The 19,385-nt window shown below is 49.3% G+C and overlaps 1 protein-coding gene and 1 long non-coding RNA gene across 2 annotated transcripts in view; one reads left to right on the plus strand and one right to left on the minus strand.

Annotated features, from left to right (window-relative positions):
* The window catches only part of LOC140417849 (uncharacterized), a 94,870-nt gene that overhangs the window by 50,410 nt on the left and 25,075 nt on the right, over window positions 1–19,385 (minus strand). Inside the window, 2 exon segments of the mRNA XM_072501294.1 lie at window positions 1,656–2,612; window positions 15,129–15,361. Coding sequence (XP_072357395.1) covers window positions 1,656–2,612; window positions 15,129–15,361 — 1,190 coding nt within the window.
* Window positions 15,680–17,598, plus strand: LOC140419384 (uncharacterized). Its single transcript, XR_011945752.1, has 2 exons — window positions 15,680–15,728; window positions 16,030–17,598. It is a non-coding gene; the product is annotated as an uncharacterized lncRNA (long non-coding RNA).

Below are 19,385 nucleotides of genomic sequence, written 5' to 3' on the forward strand. Positions count from 1 at the left end.
GACCCTGGAGCTGTGAAGCAATTGTGCTATCCACAAGGCTACCGTGCTGCCCGTAAATAAATAGTTGAAGTTCGGCAATGCCAGCCCCCCTTCTCCTCTGCTCCTTTTAAGCATTGACCTCTTCACCCGTGGGGACATCCCTGCCCATACAAATCCCAGAATAATTTTATTCAGTTTCTTAATGAAGGACCGGAAATAAAGATGGGGAGACACTGAAAAACAAACAAGAACCATGGGAGAATCGTCATTTTAACAGTCTGCACCCTCCCCGCCAATGACAGCGGGAGCGCACCCCACCTCTGGACCTCCTCCCTCACTCGTTCCACCAGTCGGGACAGGTTGAGCTTATGCAACCAACCCCAGTCCCGTGCCAACTGAATCCCCAAATATCGGAAACCCTCTCCCACCACCCTGAACGGTTGCCATAATACCGTCCATCCCACCATTGGGTCCGATACATATAACAGCAGATCATCCGTGTATAACGAGAATCTGGTTCCACTCTCCCCCGGACCAGCCCTTTCCAGCCCCTAGAAGCTCTCAGTGCAATTGCCAGCGGCTCTATGGCCAGCGCAAACAGCAGTGGGGAGAGAGGGCAGCCCCGTCTTGTCCCATGTTGCAGTCTAAAGTAATCCGATGTCGTCCTGTTCATCCTTACACTCGCCTCCGGGGCCTGATACAATAACCTAACCCAGTCGATGAACCCCGCCCCGAACCCGAACCGTCCTAGTGCCTCCCACTCCCAATCGACCCGGTCAAAAGCCTTTTCAGCATCCATGGCTACCACTATCTCTACCTCCCTACTCTCCGGGGGCATCATAATCACGTTGAGCAGCTTTCTTAGGTTGGCCACCAGCTGCCTCCCCTTTACAAACCCGGTTTGATCCTCCACAATTACATCCGGTACACAGTCCTCAATTCTGGTCGCCAAACTCTTGGCCAGTAACTTGGCATCTACGTTGATCAGAGAGGTCGGCCTGTGTGACCCACAAGCCTCCGGGTCCTTATACCGTTTCAGAATGAGCAAGATGGTGGCCTGCGACATTGTTGGGGGTAAACTCCCTCTGTCTCTTGCCTCATTAAAGACCCTGACCAGCACCGGCCCCACTATCCCGGCAAATCTTTTGTAAAACTCCACCGGATACCCGTCCAGCACCGGGGCTTTACCCGGCTGCATGACCCTCAGGCCCCCCAATACCTCTTCAATCCTGACCAGGGCCCCCAGTCCATCCACCAACCCCCTCCCCACTCTTGGGAAGGTCAGTCCGTCCAGGAATCGCCTCATCCCCCCAGGTCCCCCGGGTGGTTCCGAAGTGTACAGCTTCCTATAAAAGTCCCTAAAGACCTTGTTCAGCCCTGCCGGGTCACGCACTAGATTACCTTCCCCATCCACTACCCTCCCTACTTCCATGGCCGCTTCCCTCTTCCTCAGTTGCTGCGCAAGCATTCTACTGGCCTTCTCCCCATGCTCATAAATCGCACCTTTTACCATTAACACACTGCATATTTAACACTAATCTAATTTATTTGACTTTTAGCCAGAATATTAGCCTCTGTAAATGGGCTGGATTTTGTTATCAGCAGAAAGAGACCCAAATGAACATGGTTCTGTCCTGAATGTGAGAAACAGCAAAATCCAATCACTGTCATTACTTGTGGCCTCGTTGGTGTCTCAGCAGGGAGGATGACTGAGTGAATCCCTTCCCACACTGAGAGCAGGTGAATGGTCTCTCTCCAGTGTGAGTTCGCTGGTGTTCAGTGAGGTCAGACGATCGTCTGAACCCAGTCCCGCAGTGAGAGCACCTGAACGGTTTCTCCTCAGTGTGAACACGTTGATGGCTCATTAGTTCCCCAGAACTTTTATAGCACTTCCCACAGTCTGGACATTGAAACGGTCTCTCATCAGTGTGAACTCGCTGGTGATTCAGCAGGTGGGATAACTGAGTGAATCTCTTCCCACACTTGGAGCAGGTGAATGGTCTCTCCCCAGTGTGAACTCGCTGATGTACAGTGAGGTGAGACGAGTGTCTGAACCCAGTCCCGCAATCAGAGCACCTAAATGGTCTCTCATCAGTGTGAACACGTTGAAGGCACATCAGATTCCCAGAACTTTTGTAGCACTTCCCGCAGTCTGGACATTGAAACGGTCTCTCCCCAGTGTGAACTCGCTGGTGTCTCTGCAGGTCGGATGACTGAATGAATCCCTTCCCACACTTGGAGCAGGTGAACGGTCTCTCCCCAGTGTGAATTCGCTGGTGACTCTGCAGGGCTGTTAAATGAGTGAATCCCTTCCCACACTTGGAGCAGGTGAATGGTCTCTCCCCAGTGTGACTGCGTCGATGAGTTTCCAGCTGGGATGGGTAAGTGAATCCTTTCCCACAGTCCGCACATTTCCACGGTTTCTCCTCGGTGTGACTGCATTTGTGTCTTGTGAGGCCTGACGATTGACTGAATCCTCGTCCACACACACAACACGTGTACGGTTTCCCTCCACTGTGAACAATGTTTTTTCCTTCCATGTTCAAAGTACGTTGATATTCAGGATACGATAAACTGAGGAGTCTGGTGCTTGGTTTGAGTTTCCAGACTTTGAAGCCTCCACTTCGAACACCCTGTGAAACGGATTTAAAAACAGAAAATAGGGAGTGAGAGAGAACCCACAAAAACATAAAGGCAGGTTGTGAAATTGAACTGAATGAATCTGGTCACTTGTGGGGCCGACACTTGGAAAAAGTGACCATGAAAATGGTTGAATTGTTATAAAACCCAATTGACCTCTTTGGGAGGAGAAAGAGGTGAAGAGGGATTTTGTATATCTACAAGACATATTAAGAGAGCAGTTGGCAAAGCAAATTCGATCTGAGCATCATCAAGAGTAATATTGATACTGAAACTATGCTTCTGGTGGCACATGGATTAGCACTGCTGCCTCACAGCTCCAGGGACCTGGGTTCAATTCCGGCCTTGGTGACTGGCTGTGTGGAGTTTGCACTTTCTCCCAGTCTGCGTGGGTTTCCTCCCACAGTCCAAAGACGGACAAGTTAGGTGGATTGGCCTTGATAAATTGCCGCTTAGTGTCCAGGGATGTGCAGGTTAGGTGGGGCTATGGGGTTACAGGGATAGGGTAGGGGTGTGGGCCTAGGCAAGGTGCCCTTTCAGAGAATTGTTGCAGACTTGATGGGGCGAATGGCCTCCTTCTGCACTGTAGGAATTCCATGGTTCTAATTCTATTCTATGAATCTTTATAAAGCTCTGGTCACCACTCTTCAGGAAGAATGTGAAGGTTCTTGGAGAAGGTGCAGAGGAGATTTACCAGAATGGTTCCAGCAAAGGAGGTTGAGGGGAGATTTGATCGAGGGCCACAACATTATGCCAGATTTCCATCAGGTGGACAAAGAAACTCTGTTTCCGTTCACTGATCGTACAAGCACTAGGGACACAGATTTAAAGTTTGGGGTAAAACCTGGATTGAACTATATAAGATCCTGAGGGGTCTTGACAGGTGGATGTGGAGAGGATGTTTCCTCTTATGGGAGGATCGAGAATGCAGGCATCACTGTTGCAAAGTGAGGGATCACCCATTTCAGATGGAGATGAGGATTTTTTATTCTCTTGAGGGTTGTAAGATTTTGGAACTCACGTCCTTAAAAGGCAGTGGAAGCAGAGTCCTTGAATATTTTTAAGGCAGAGTTGGATAGATTCTTGATGGGTAAGGGGTGAAAGGTCATCAGGCAGGAATGCGGAGTTGAGGTTAGAATGAGATCAGCCGCAATCTTATTGAATGCGGAGCAGGCTCGAGGGGCCGAGTGGCCTGTTCCTAGTTTGTATATAAAAGGTACAGGAGATATGAGGTGATATGAGATGTATGTTTTTACACAGCGAGCGGCAATGACCTGAAACTTGCTGCCTATGAGGGAGTTTGAAAATAGATACAATGAATGATTTGATTTCAAAAGGAAATTGGATAGACGTCTGAGGGAAATAAACCTACGAGGATACAGGGATAGAGCAGGAGAATGGGACTGACTGGATTGCTCCAGAGAGCTAGCAGGACAGTGATTGACCTTTATCCCATTTTCAATATTTTTATATCCGCTGAAGAGAAATGTTCAAAGGGACTGGTTTAGCTCACTGGGCTAAATCGCTGGCTTTTAAAGCAGACCAAGGCAGGCCAGCAGCACGGTTCAATTCCCGTACCAGCCTCCCCGAACAGGCGCCGGAATGTGGCGACTAGGGGCTTTTCACAGTAACTTCATTGAAGCCTACTCGTGACAATAAGCGATTTTCAATTTTCATTTCAAGAAAATGACAAAAAAACCTTTTGGACTGGAAAAGGGAATGAAGGATGACCTGATCCTGTAAGATTATGAAAAGGTTTGATATGATAGACAAGTGGAAAATGTTTCCACTGGATAAGAATAAATAGGAGTTAGTCATTAGTTAATCGAATGTGCAGTTCAGGAGCAGTTCAGACGGAGATCACTCACACACTTCACATGTGCAAAGGGATTTCCTCAGTTTTCCCACTGGCTAACACTCCAACTTTAAAAGTCCCAAACCATTTGATCCGATTTCAGCACATTGTTATTGACGAGGGGCAGTTTAACTATTCAGTCCAGGGAGACAAAAATCACTGTTCACCAGAACCTGCTCAGACCCCAACACATTAACAACTCCCTGATCATGTTTGGTCTGTTGTTAATCACACCCAGGACAGACCTGTGGTGGACGGCCTGTACTATTTAGTTGCTTTATTAATTTATGTAATAAATTTCTTACCTTGGCCAAATGGTACCAATCGTAATCGGTTGGCAAAGCATAGTTTCTATCTGCAATATCGATTTCAATGGCTGGGGTATTACTCATCATGCATAGCAGCTGAGAATGTGCTCTATCCACATTACAGATGGTCCTCGCACATGCACAGAGCCCGGCTGTGACTGGTGCATGCGCTGACGGTGCGAGGAGCGGGAAAGAAACAATTGAGCGACTTTCAGGATTGGAGCCGGTGGGTGGCCGGGGAGCGATAGAAGCTGCGGAGTGAGCCGGGAGGCTTCATAAATACCCCGTGGAGGCTTCAACTCCCGAGGAAAATGTTAACGGTCCCGTCTTAAACAGCACCGAACAGAGTGAGAGCTGAGCGGTGACAGGCCCGGGTTACCAGCCGCCATCTTTACAGAGGACAAGGTGCCGCAGGCACATGCGCTGCCAGCCTGGACCGGATGCCAACTACATAAGAACATAAGAACTAGGAGCAGGAGTAGGCCATCTGGCCCCTCGAGCCTGCTCCGCCATTTAATGAGATCATGGCTGACCTCTGTGGACTCAGCTCCACTCTCCGGCCCGTACACCATATCCCCGAATCCCTTTATTCTTTGGAAAGGCATCTCTTTTTCTTAAAAACATTTAAAGAAGGAGCCTCAACTGCTTCACTGGGCAAGGAATTCCAGTGATTCACAACCCTTTGGGTGAAGAAGTTCCTCCTACACTCCGTCCTAAATCTACCTCCCCTTATTTTGAGGCTATGCCCCCTAGTTTTGCTTTCCCCGACCAGAGGAAACAACCTGCCCGCATCTATCCTATCTATACCCTTCATAATCCTATATGTTTCTATAAGATCCCCCCTCATCCTTCTAAAGTCCAATGAGTACAGTCCCAGTCTACTCAACCTCTCGTCATAATCTAATCCCCTCAACTCTGGGATCAACCTAGTGAATCTCCTCTGCACTCCCGCCAGTGCCAATATGTCCTTTCTCAGGTAAGGAGACCAAAACTGAACACAATACTCCAGATGCGGCCTCACCAACACCCTATACAATTGCAGCATAACCTCACTAGTCTTGAACTCCATCCCTCTAGCAATGAAAGACAAAACTCGATTAGCCTCCTTAATCACCTGTTGCACCTGCACACCAACTTTTTGCGACTCGTGCACCAGCACACCCAGGTCCCTCTGCACAGCAGCATGTTTTAACATCTTACCGTTTAAATAATAATCCATTCTGCTGTTATTCCTCCCAAAATGGATAGCCTCACACTTGGCAACATTGAATTCCATCTGCCAGACCCTAGCCCATTCACCTAAACTATCCAAATCCTTCTGCAGACTTCCGGTATCCTCTGCACTTTTTGCTTTACCACTCATCTTAGTGTAGTCTGCAAACTTTGACACATTGCACTTGGTCCCCAACTCCAAATCCTCTATGTCAATTGTGAACAACTGCGGGCCCAACACTGATCCTTGAGGGACCCCACTAGTTACAGGTTGCCAACCAGAGAAACACCCATTTATCCCCACTCTCTGCTTTCTGTTAGTTAACCTATCTTCTACCCATGCTACCACTTTACCCTCAATGCCATGCACCTTTAGTTTATGCAGCAACCTTTTGTGTGGCACCTTGTCAAAAGCTTTCGGGAAATCCAGATATACCACATCCATTGGCTCCCCGTTATCTACCGCACTGTTCATGTCCTCAAAAAATTCCACTAAATTAGTTAGGCACGACCTGCCCTTTATGAACCCATGCTGCGTCTGTCCAATGGGACAATTTCCCTCCAGGTGCCCCACTATTTCCCCCTGAATGATAGATTCCAGCATTTTCCCTACAACCGAAGTTAAGCTTACCGGCCTATAATTACCCACTTTCTGCCGACCTCCTTTTTTAAACAGTGGTGTCACGTTTGCTACTTTCCAATCCTCTAGACTCTGGGGTGGTCCCAGTGAATTTTGATAAATTATCACTCGTGCGTTTACAATTTCCCTAGCCATCTCTTTTAACACTCTGGGATGCATCCCATCAGGGCCAGGAGACTTATCTACCTTTAGCCCCATTAGCTTGCCCAATACTGCCTCCTGAGTGATTACAATCATCTCAAGGTCCTCACCTATCATAGCCTCATTTCCATCAGTCACTGGCATGTTATTTGTGTCCTCCACTGTGAAGACTGACCCAAAAAACCTGTTCAGCTCCTCAGCCATTTCCCAGTCTCCTATTATTAAATCTCCCTTCTCATCTTCCAAAGGACCAATATTTACCTTAGCCACTCTTTTTTGTCTTATATATTTGTAGAAGCTTTTACTATCTGCTTTTATGTTCTGAGACAGTTTACTTTCATAGTCTACCTTACTCTTCTTTATGGCTTTTTTAGTAGCTTTCTGTTGTCCCCTAAAGACTTCCCAGTCCTCTAGTCTCCCACTAATTTTTGCTACTTTGTATGTTTTTTCCTTCAATTTGATACTCTCCCTCATCTCCTTAGATATCCACGGTCGATTTTTCCCCTTTCTACCGTCTTTCTTTTTTTGTCGGTATGAACCTTTTCTGAACACTGTGAAAGATCGCTCGGAAGGTTCTCCACTGTTCCTCAGCTGCTTCACCATGAAGTCTTTGCTCCCAGTCTACCTTAGCTAGTTCTTCTCTCATCCTATTGTAATCGCATTTGTTTAAGCACAAAACACTAGTGTTTGATTTTACCTCGTCATCCTCCAACTGTATTTTAAATTCCACCATATTGTGGTCGCTCCTTCCAAGAGGATGCCGAACTATGAGATCATTAATCAATCCTGCCTCATTACACAGGACCAGATCTAGGACCGCTTGTTCCCTTGTAGGTTCCATTACATACTGTTCCAGGAAATTATCCTGGGCACATTCTATAAACTCCTCCTCAAGGCTGCCTTTACCAACCTGGTTAAACCAATCGATATGCAGATTAACATCTCCCATGATAACCGCTGTACCATTTCTACATGCATCCGTTATTTCCTTGCTTATTGCCTGCCCTACCATACTGTTACTATTTGGTGGCCTATAGACTACTCCTATCAGTGACCTTTTCGCCTTACTATTCCTGATTTCCACCCAAATTGATTCAACCTTGTCCTCCATAGCACCAATATCATCCCTTACTATTGCCCGGATGCCATCCTTAAACAACAAAGCTACACCACCGCCCTTACCGTCCATTCTATCCTTTCGTATAGTCTGATACCCTTGGATATTTAACTCCCAGTCGTGACCATCTTTTAACCATGTTTCAGTAATGGCCACTCAATCATAGTCATTCACGATGATTTGCGCCATCAACTCATTTACCTTATTTCATATACTACCAGCATTCAGGTAAAGTACACTTATGCTGTTTTTTATGTCTTTGTTATGAATCCTAACACCTTGATCAGTAACTTTTCGCAATTTATTTTTCCTCTTACCCTTTCTCCTAATTTTCCTTGTCTTTGAACCCATATCTCTACATAATAACCTGTCACGTAACCTGCTGCCTTGATCTCCATTAACCATTATACTGTTCATAGCTTTACACTTCCCTTCCCCCCAACTTGCTAGTTTAAAGTCCTTGTGACCAACCTATTTATCCTATTCGCTAGAACACTGGTCCCAGAATGGTTCAGGTGAAGACCGTCCCAACGGTACAGGTCCCTCCTGCCCCATGAAATGGAATCCCTCTTTCCCGCACCACTCCTTTAGCCACGTGTTAACTTCTGTAATTTTCTCAACCCTATGCCAATTGGCACGTGGCACGGGTAGTAATCCAGAGATTATAACCCTGGAGGACCTGCTCTTTAATGTAGTCCCTAGTGTTTGATAATTCCCAAACAGGTCCTCTTTCCTAGTCTTACCGATGTTGTTAGTCCCAAAGTGGACCACAACAACTGAATCCTCCACCTCTCTCTCCAAAATCCTTTCAAGCCGATCAGAGATGTCCCTCACCCTGGCACCGGGCAGGCAACATACCATGTGGGACTCTCGATCTGGCTTACAAAGGATGCCATCAATCCCCCTAATTATAGAATCCCCTACAACTACCACTTGTCTTTTTGCTCCCCCCTCTTGAATGGCTTCCTGTACCACGGTGCAGTGGTCAGTCAACGCATCCTCCCTACAGCCCTCTTCCTCAACCACACAGGGAGCAAGTACCTCATACCTGTTGGACAAGGTCAAGGGCCGAGGCTCCTCAACTCCTAAACTCAGGATCCCCCTACCTGCCTCCCTTGCAGTCACACCACTCTGTCCCTGACCACTGTCCGAATTAACAGAACTTATTCTACCGGGTGTGACTGCCTCCTGAAACAAAGCGTCCAGGTAATGTTCCCCCTCCCTGATGTGTCGCAGTGTGTGCAGCTCGGTCTCCAGCTCATCAATTCTGAGCCGAAATTCCTCGAGCAGCCAACACTTGCTGCAGATGTGGTCACTGACGGTCTCAATGGGATCCACCAGTTCCAACATCATACAACAACAGCACATCACCTGTCCAGCCACATTCAACTAGTTAATTAATTTAAATATATATTTTTTAAATTTTCTTTATAGAACCTCAAGGATAATTCGAACACCAACCAAAACACAGCCCTCTCTCGCTACTCACCTAAACTCAGATGCACTCTGTTCCAATCAACACTCCGTGTCTAAAGGCACTCCTGCCACACCTTTTGTGCACTCACCTCTCCCATCACTGTCCTGGCTCTCTCCTCCCACACTTTTTAAATCTCCCGGCTCTCTCTTCCGGCACTGTTTTCGCTGTCCCGGCTCTCTCCGCTCCCGCGCTGTTTTCGCTCTCCTGGATTGACTGACTGGAGTCTCCAGGATTTGATTTGATTCATTTGTGGGAGTCACTGGCTGGGCCAACATTTATTGCCCATCCCTAATGTTCCTTAAACCGAGTGGCTTGCTCGGCCATCTCGGAGAGCATTAAAAGAGTCAACCACATTGCTGTGGTTTGGAATCGTGTCGGGCAGATCAGGTAAGGATGGCAGATTTTCTTTTCTATTAATTCACGGGATGTGTGTGTCGCTGGCTGGGCCAGCATTCACTGCCCAGCACTAATTGCCCTTGAACTGAGTGCATCTCAGAGAGCATTTTAAGAGTCAACCGGCTGACTGGATCTGGAGTCACATGTAGGCCGACCAGGTAAGGATAGAAGATTTCCTTCACTGAAGGACAGGAGTGAACCAGATGGGTCTTTGCAACAATCGGCAATGGTTTCAGGGTAATCAGTAAACTTTCAACGAGTTCAAATTTCACCTTCTGCCTTGGTGAGATTCATGGGTCTTTACAACAATCGACAATGATCATAGAATTTACGGTGCAGAAGGAGGCCATTGGCCCCATTAGGTCTGCAAAGTATCGAATTCAAATATTACCTTCTGCCTTAGTGAGCGTCAAAGCTCGGAAATCATTAGGACAATGCTGCCTGAAATGATGGCAGAAACCCTCATAACATTTAAAAAGTATTCAGACAGACATTTGAATTGATGTAACTTAAAAAGCTACAGACCACAATCTGGAAATTGAGATTAGGCTGAATACCTACTTTGTAGCCACGATGAGCTGAATGAAATGCAACAGGAACAACAAACTTTAACAAAATCTGGGATAGTAACTCGCACTGCAAACAAGGTCAGCAGTTTGCCCAGTTTACCTGCCAAGTAATGCGGTAGTTTTAAAATTTACCTGCATACGTAAGAGTACTGTGGTGAACCATTGTGTACACCTATATTAGGGGATGTAAGGTAGGACCTGCACTACAGGTTCGCCGGTAGCCCCTGCCGGCTGGCTCCATCCACTAGGAGCTGTATAAATATGCGCGTCCTCCATTGATCTGCCATTTTGCCAGCTGCAGTAGGAGGCCACACATCTGACTGCAATAAAGCAACAGTTGTACCCAATCTGAGTCTTTGTGCAATTGATCGCGCATCAATTTATTGCAGTCAGGTTTTCAACAAAATGGATATCAAAATCAAACCAGATCACCTGCTGCTGGATCTGCACTCGCCCAACGCCAGAAAGGACTTTACTCACTGGCTAGCTTGTTTTGAGGCTTACATCAACGCTGTGATCCCGATGCCAACGGAGGCTCAGAAGATAAACGTCTTGTATTCTAGGTTGAGCTCCAGCGTGTTCCCGTTGATCCAGGACGCCTCAGTGACGCAGAAGCGATGGCGCTCCTAAAAGAACACTATGCGCAGAAAACCAACACGCTCTTTGCAAGGCACGTACTCCCCACTCGTTCTCAACTCCTGGTGCGTCCATCGAAGACTTCTGGTGGGCCCTAATCCCACTCGTCCAGGACCGTGACTGTCAGGCTGTTACGGCTGCTAAACATGCTAATCTCCTCATGCGCGATACTTTCGTAACAGGGATTGCGTCGGCCCGCATCCGAGAACGACTGCTGGAAGGGGCCATGCTTGACCAAGCGGAGATGAAAACGTTAGCGCTCTCCATGACGGTCGCATCCCGTAATGTCTAGGCATACCCCCCTCGCCACGCGACCTACCGTCCTACCCCTCCTGGACCCCGCAAACAACCCCCCCAGCTGGGGCCCAGCCTAGCCAATCCGCCTAGCCGCATGCCGATCCACACACCCAGGGGGTCCCCGCTGCTACATCTGTGGTCAACAGAAGCCCCCCCCGCCAACTCTGCCGGGCCCCCACCTCCACTTGCAAGTCCTGTAGTAAAAAGGGCCACTTCACAGCTGTGTGCCAGGCCCACGCAGTCACCGCTTTCGTGCCCGCTATCGCCCCCTCCCCCTGCCAAATGCACAATGGGCGCCGCCATCTTCTCCTCCCGGGGCCATTTGTGGGCAGTCGGTGCCGCTATCTTCCCCCCCTCAGTCCACATGCGGCCATGGGCACTGCCATCTTGCCCAGCACCACCAACGTGCATCCCAAGAGTGCCGCCATCTTGTCCCGCCCTGTAATGTGCGCCGCATAGGCGCCGCTATTTTGTTCCCCACAGGACCTCCGGACATCCCACAATCTGGGTCGCTGACACTCTCCATCCAAAACATCTGATGACCACCCGCAGCTCACCTCAATGACGCTGGACCAATCTCGTCCACACAACCGGGCCACCGCTTCGACAACGGTGAAAATCAACGGCCACGTAACCTCTTGCCTGCTTGACTCCGGGAGCACCGAAAGCTTCATACACCCGGATACGGTAAGGCGCTGCTTCCTTGCGGTCCAACCCGCCAATCAAAGGATCTCCCTGGCCTCCGGATACCACTCCGTCCCGATCCGAGAGTTTTGTATGGTCACTCTCACTGTTCAGGGCATAGAATTCAGCGGTTTCCTTCTCTACGTCCTTGCTAATCTCTGCGCTGCACTATTGCTGGGCCTGGATTTTCAGTGCAATCTCCAGAGCCTCACCTTTACATTCGGCAGGCCCCTACCTCCACTCACCGTTTGCGGTCTTGCGACCCTCAAGGTTAACCCCCCCTCCCACTTTGCCAATCTAACTGCAGATTGCAAGCCCGTTGCCACCAGGAGCAGACGGTACAGCACTCAGGACAAGGCCTTCATCAGGTCCAAGGTCCAGCGGCTGCTTCGGGAAGGCATCATCGAGGCCAGCAACAGCCCCTGGAGAGCCCAAGTGGTAGTAGTAAAAACTGGGGCGAAACACAGAATGGTCGTGGACTACAGCCAGACCATCAATCGGTACACGCAGCTCAATGCGTACCCCCTTCCACGCATATCTGATATGGTCAATCAGATTGCGCAGTACCGGGTCGTCTCAACAATTGACTTGAAATCCGCCTACCACCAGCTCCCCATCCTGAAATCGGACCGTACGTATACTGCCTTAGAGGCGGACGGTCGGCTTTATCACTTTCTTTGGGTTCCTTTCGGCGTCACTAACAGGGTCTCGGTCTTCCAAAGGGAGATGGACCAAATGGTCGACCAGTACGGTTTGCGGGCCACATTTCCGTACTTAGATAATGTCACCATCTGCGGCCATGATCAGCAGGACCACGAGGCCAACCTTGCTAAATTCCTCCGCACCGCCACTCTTCTCAACATTACGTATAATAAAGAGAAGAGTGTGTTCAGCACGACCCGCTTAGCCATCCTCGGCTATGTAGTCCAAATTGGACTTCTGGGACCTGACCCCCGAACGCATGCGCCCCCTCATGGAGCTCCCCCTCCTCCACTGACCCAAGGCACTCAAACGCTGCCTGGTGCTATTTTCCTACTACACCCAGTGGGTCCCAAACTATGCAGACAAGGCCCGCCCATTCATACAGTCCACTCAATTTCCCCTCGCGGCCGAGGCACAACATGCCTTTGCCCGTATCAAAGCTGACATAGCCACGGCCGGGATGCACGCAGTAGATGGGGCACTGCCCTTTCAAGTAGAAAGCGACGCTTCAGATGTCGTCCTTGCCGCCACTCTAAATCAGGTAGACAGACCCGTGGCATTCTTTTACTGCACCCTTCATGCCTCTGAAATTCGGCACTCATCTGTCGAAAAGGAGGCCCAAGCTATCGTTGAAGCTGTGCGCCATTGGAGGCATTACCTGGCCGGCAGGAGATTCACTCGTCTCACTGACCAACGGTCGGTAGCCTTCATGTTTAACAACACGCAGCGGGGCAAGATCAAAAATGATAAAATCTTACGGTGGAGAATCGAGCTCTCCACCTATAATTACGAGATTTTGTGTCACCCCAGCAAACTCAACGAACCCCCAGATGCCCTCTCCCGAGGTACATGTGCCAGCGCACAAGTAGACCAACTCCGGGCCCTGCATGACAGCCTTTGTCACCTTGGGGGGGGGGGTCACATGGTTGTACCACCTCGTCAAGGCCTGCAATCTGCCCTACTCCGTCGAGGAAGTACGGACAGTAACCAGGGAATGCCAGGTCTGTGAGGAGTGCAAGGCGCACTTCTACCAGCTGGACCGTGCGCGCCTGGTGAAGCCTTCCCGCCCCTTTGAACGCCTCAGTGTGGATTTCAAAGGGCCCCTCCCCTCCACCTACCGTAACACGTACATTCTCAGTGTGGTCGATGAATACTCCAGATTCCCCTTCACCATCCCATGCCCGATATGACGTCTGCCACCGTCATAAAGGCCCTCAACACCATTTTTGCTCTGTTCGGTTTCCCCGCCTACATCCACAGTGATAGGGGATCCTCATTCATGAGTGATGAGCTGCGTCAGTTCCTGCTCAGCAGGGGTATTGCCTCCAGAAGGACGACCAGCCACAACCCCCGGGGTAACGGCCAAGTAGAAAGGGAGAATGGGACGGTTTGGAGGGCCGTCCAGCTGGCCCTAGGGTTCAGGAACATCCCAGCCTCTCGTTGGCAGGAGGTCCTCCCTGAAGCACTACACTCCATCCGGTCACTACTGTGCACCGCCACAAATAACACACACCATGAACGTGTTTTTACCTTCCCCAGGAAGTCCACATCTGGGGTGTCGCTCCCGACTTGGCTCGCAGCTCCAGGACCGGTCCTGCTCCGTAGGCACATCCGACTCCACAAGGCGGACCCCTTGGTGGACAGGGTACACTTGCTCCACACCAACCCTCAGTATGCCTACGTGGAGTTCCCCGACGGCCGCCAAGATACTGTCTCCCTCAGGGACCTGGCACCATCAGGTTCCACCCCAGCACACTCCCCCGCCCATGCGCCTCCCTCTCCTCTCCCGGCGCTACCAACATTAACCCCACCAGACCCACACCCCCCCCCCCCCCCCTGCCCACACAAGTGGATGAAGAAGATTTTGGCACGCTCCCGGGGTCATCCGACTACTGGCCAGCACCAGCACCGACATCGGCGCCACCGTTACGTCGCTCGCAGCGAATTGTCAAAGCACCGGATCAACTGAACCTCTGACGGCTCCGGACCGTCAAAATGGACATTTTTTTCCTTTCCCACTCATATTATAAGACACTGTACATAATTTGCAACGTTGTATATAGTTCCACACCACCCCGCCGGACTCATTTTTAAAGGGAGTGAATGTGGTGAACCACTGTGTACACCTGTATTAGGGGATGTAAGGTAGGACCTGCACTACAGGTTCGCCGGTAGCCACTGCCGACTGGCTCCGCCCACGAGGAGCTGTATAAATATGCGTGACCTCCATTGATCTGCCATTTTGCCAGCTGCAGTAGGAGGCCACACATCTGACTGCAAAAATGCCACAGTTGTATCCAATCTGAGTCTTTGTGCAATTGATCGCGCATCAAGTACAACAGCAAATTATTTAATTACACCGATCACATTGGGGAAGTTAGCCTCAAATTTAACCCGGAATGGTCATTAAAAATTTCCCAGTCACTCTGATATCTGAAATCTTTATCCACGGACAGAACAGACAAACCATTTTACCTCCCAATGATATTCAGGTCCTGATGATCCGAGTAACTCAGTCAGACGATGATGTGATGTTTGGTTTGAAGTTCCCGTTAGTAAATCCTCCTCTTTCGAAAGGGGTTTCCAAAGGAATTTCACTCTCAGTCCAGGCGAGAAATTCACAATATTCTCTCTTCCGGCTTCCGGGTCCTGGACGGCCGCGCATGCGCCCTGTTGCACCTGAGAAAGATGGCGGCCGCGCAGGCGCCCTGTGGCATAGCGCCCACAAAACAGATGACAGCCGTCAACTGGGGCCGATCAGAGAGAAAAACACCGATGCGGCCTCCCCATTCGGGACATACACCGAATTGTATCAAAAGTACCGGAACTAATATATCACCCTGAGGAACGTAAGGAAATAATGGCGGATAAGGCTACCCAGAATGCCGGGCGCGGATGAAAACGCCCTATGTTCGTCACAGGAGTCAGAACGCGCAGGCGTCAGAATGTCCCGCCTCCGGAAGTCGCCTTTCTGTGTGGAGCATGCGCGGTGCTGCTCCGGGCTGAGCGCAGCCGCAGTGAGAGTGAGTGCGGCTCCCAGAGGCTGAATGAGAGCCGCCGCGAGCGGGGACAATGGTGAGAATCCAAACCCCCCAATAAGACCCATTGGTTTTATTGTCAGTCTGCAGACAGGAGCTGGAGAACTGAACCCAGGCAGAGGAGAGGGAGGGAGAAAACTGGGAGTGGAGGAAAGAAATGGTGCAGATTGTGAGATGGGTTTGCATTTCAGCCCAGGGAGGAGGGAGAGTGTGTGGGACGGGGATTTACAGCTTTGGGGGAGCAAGAGAGGAAAAAATGTTCCAGAGAAACTAGAATTCGCTGTTCAGAATTTCTATCCTGGACTGACAGTGATGGCTTTTGCAAACTACTTTTACAGGATATTGGAAGTGGAGGATTGGCCACAGAAAACTCAAAACCAAACATCACATCGAGATCTGACAGCCACTCGATTCATCAGGAGTTGAATATCATCAGGCTTTGAAACTGGAAGGAGAAATGTTTGTCTCTTCCGTTTAAGGAAAAAAAATGTCAATGATCAGTGTGACTGGAAAAGCACCGAGACACACACAACACACACTCGAATGAGAGTGTTTCATTGCACTGACTGGAAAGAGCTTGAACTAGTTACACAGCCTGAAAGAAAATCACACCATTCACAGCAGGGAAAAACTATACTCCTGTTGCGTGTGTCGACAAGGCTTTAAGCAGGAGAGACATAAAGACCCCTCACAATGGAGAAACCCTGGAAATGTGCAGACTGTGGGAGGGGTTTCAGTTACCATCACAACTGGAGGTTCATCGGCACAGTCACACTGGGGAGAGACTGTTCACCTGCTCCATTTGTGGGAGGGATTCACCCATTCATACAACCTTCACACACACCAGCGAGTTCACATTGAGGAGAGGCCATTCACCTGCCCTGTGTGTGGGAAGGGATTTGCTTGATCATCCCACATTGTGACACACCAACTTGTTCATACTGATAAGAGACCGTTTACATATCCTAACTGTGAAAAGAGTTTTAAATGTAAAAAGGATCTGCTGACACATCAACGTAGTCACACTGGGGAGAGACCGTTCACCTGCTTCGTGTGTGGGAAAGGATTCATTCAGTCATCCCACCTGCAGACACATCAACGTGTTCACTCTGATAACAAACATTTTAACTGTCCTGACTGAGAAGAGCTTTAACAAAAAGGATTTACCAACACACCAATATGCTCACACTGGGGAGAGACCATTCACCTGCTCTGTGTGTGGGAAAGGATTCAGCCATCCATATGCCCTACTGAACTACCAGAGAATTCACACCGGGGCGAAGCCATTCACCTGCTCTGATTGTGGGAAAGGATTCATTAATTCATCCAACCTTCTGATACACCAGCAACTTCATACAGGGGACAGACCGTTCACCTGCTCTGAATGTGGGAAGGGATTCACACGTTCATACAACCTTCTGACACATCAGCAGGTTCACAGTGAGCAGACCGTTCACCTGCTCAGTGTGTGGGAAGGGATTCACTCGTTCCTCCTACCTATTGAATCACCAGCGAGTTCACACTGGGGAGAGGCCATTCACCTGCTCGGTGTGTGGGAAGGGATTCAGTCAGTCATCCAACCTGCTGACACACCAGAGAGTTCACAGTGGAGAGAGGCCATTCACTTGCTCCATATGTGGGAAGGAATTTTCTCATTTATCTTATATTCTGAAACATCATCGAGTTCACACTGGGGAGCGGCTATTCCACTGTAATGTCTGTGGAAAGGGAGTTTACTCACTCATCCCACCTGCTAACACATCAGCGAGTTCACAAGCGACTACAAGGTTTAGATTATACCATTATTGATGCTGTTAATTATGTCCAGGACTGAATAATGTTCACTCTGACTGTCTTAATCTGCTGATGAGGTTTATAAATGTGAAATAAATCAACTTTATTTGAAACGTTGTTGCAGATCTTTCACACCTGAGTGTTTTTTTTTTTTGTTAAATAATATTTTATTGAAAATTTTTGGTCAACCAACACAGTACATTGTGCATCCTTTACACAATATTGTAACAATACAGATAATAATGACCTTTTTTAAATTTAAACAAAAACAACAACCAATAAATAAATATTAAATAACAAAAAATAAAAACTAGCCCTAATTGGCAACTGCCTGGTCTCAGGCCACCCCCCCCCCCCCCCCATCCCCCCCCATCCCTCCCCCCCCAAGTCCTGGGCCGCTGCTGCTGCCTTCTTTGTTCTCCCCTATCTATCTTTCCGCAAGATATTCGACGAACGGTTGCCACCGCCTAGTAAACCCTTGAGCCGACCCCCTTAGGACGAACTTAATCCGCTCTAAATTTTTGAACCCCGCCATATCATTTATCCAGGTCTCCACCCCCGGGGGCTTGGCTTCTTTCCACATTAGCAATATTCTGCGCCGGGCTACTAGGGACGCAAAGGCCAAAACATCGGCCTCTTTCGCCTCCTGCACTCCCGGCTCTTGTGCAACCCCAAATATAGCCAACCCCCAGCTTGGTTCGACCCGGACTCCTACTACTTTCGAAAGCACCTTTGTCACCCCCATCCAAAACCCCTGTAGTGCCGGGCATGACCAAAACATATGGGTATGATTCGCTGGGCTTCTCGAGCACCTCGCACACCTATCCTCCACCCCAAAAAATTTACTGAGCCGTGTTCCAGTCATATGTGCCCTGTGTAATACCTTAAACTGAATCAGGCTTAGCCTGGCGCACGAGGACGACGAGTTTACCCTGTTTAGGGCATCTGCCCACATCCCCTCCTCAATCTCCTCCCCTAGCTCTTCTTCCCATTTCCCTTTTAGTTCGTCCATCATAGTCTCCCCTTCGTCTCTCATTTCCCTATATATATCCGACACCTTACCGTCCCCCACCCATTTCTTTGAGATGACTCTGTCCTGCACCTCTTGTGTCGGGAGCTGCGGGAATTCCCTCACCTGCTGCCTCGCAAAAGCCCTCAATTGCATGTACCTGAATGCATTCCCTTGGGGCAACCCATATTTCTCGGTCAGCGCTCCCAGACTCGCAAACTTCCCATCCACAAATAGATCTTTCAATTGCGTTATACCTGCTCTTTGCCACATTCCATATCCCCCATCCATTCCCCCCGGGGCAAACCTATGGTTGTTTCTTATCGGGGACCCCCCCAGTGCTCCGGTCTTTCCCCTATGTCGTCTCCACTGTCCCCAAATCTTCAGTGTAGCTACCACCACCGGACTCGTGGTATAGTTCCTTGGTGAGAACGGCAATGGGGCTGTCACCATAGCCTGCAGGCTGTTCCCCCTACAGGACGCCCTCTCTAATCTCTTCCACGCCGCTCCTTCCTCCTCTCCCATCCACTTACTCACCATTGAAATATTAGCGGCCCAATAATACTCACTTAGGCTCGGTAGTGCCAGCCCCCCCCTATCCCTACTACGCTGTAAGAATCCCTTCCTCACTCTCGGAGTCTTCCCGGCCCAAACAAAACCCATGATACTCTTTTCTATCCTTTTGAAAAAAGCCTTCGTGATCACCACCAGGAGACACTGAAACACAAAAAGGAATCTCGGGAGGACCACCATCTTAACTGCCTGCACCCTCCCTGCCATTGACAATGCTACCATATCCCATCTCTTGAAATCTTCCTCCATCTGTTCCACCAACCGCGTCAAATTTAGCCTGTGCAATGTGCCCCAATTCTTAGCTATCTGGATCCCCAG

The sequence above is a fragment of the Scyliorhinus torazame genome, chromosome 5 (assembly GCF_047496885.1).
Source record: "Scyliorhinus torazame isolate Kashiwa2021f chromosome 5, sScyTor2.1, whole genome shotgun sequence".
NCBI classification, from domain to species: Eukaryota; Metazoa; Chordata; class Chondrichthyes; order Carcharhiniformes; family Scyliorhinidae; genus Scyliorhinus; species Scyliorhinus torazame.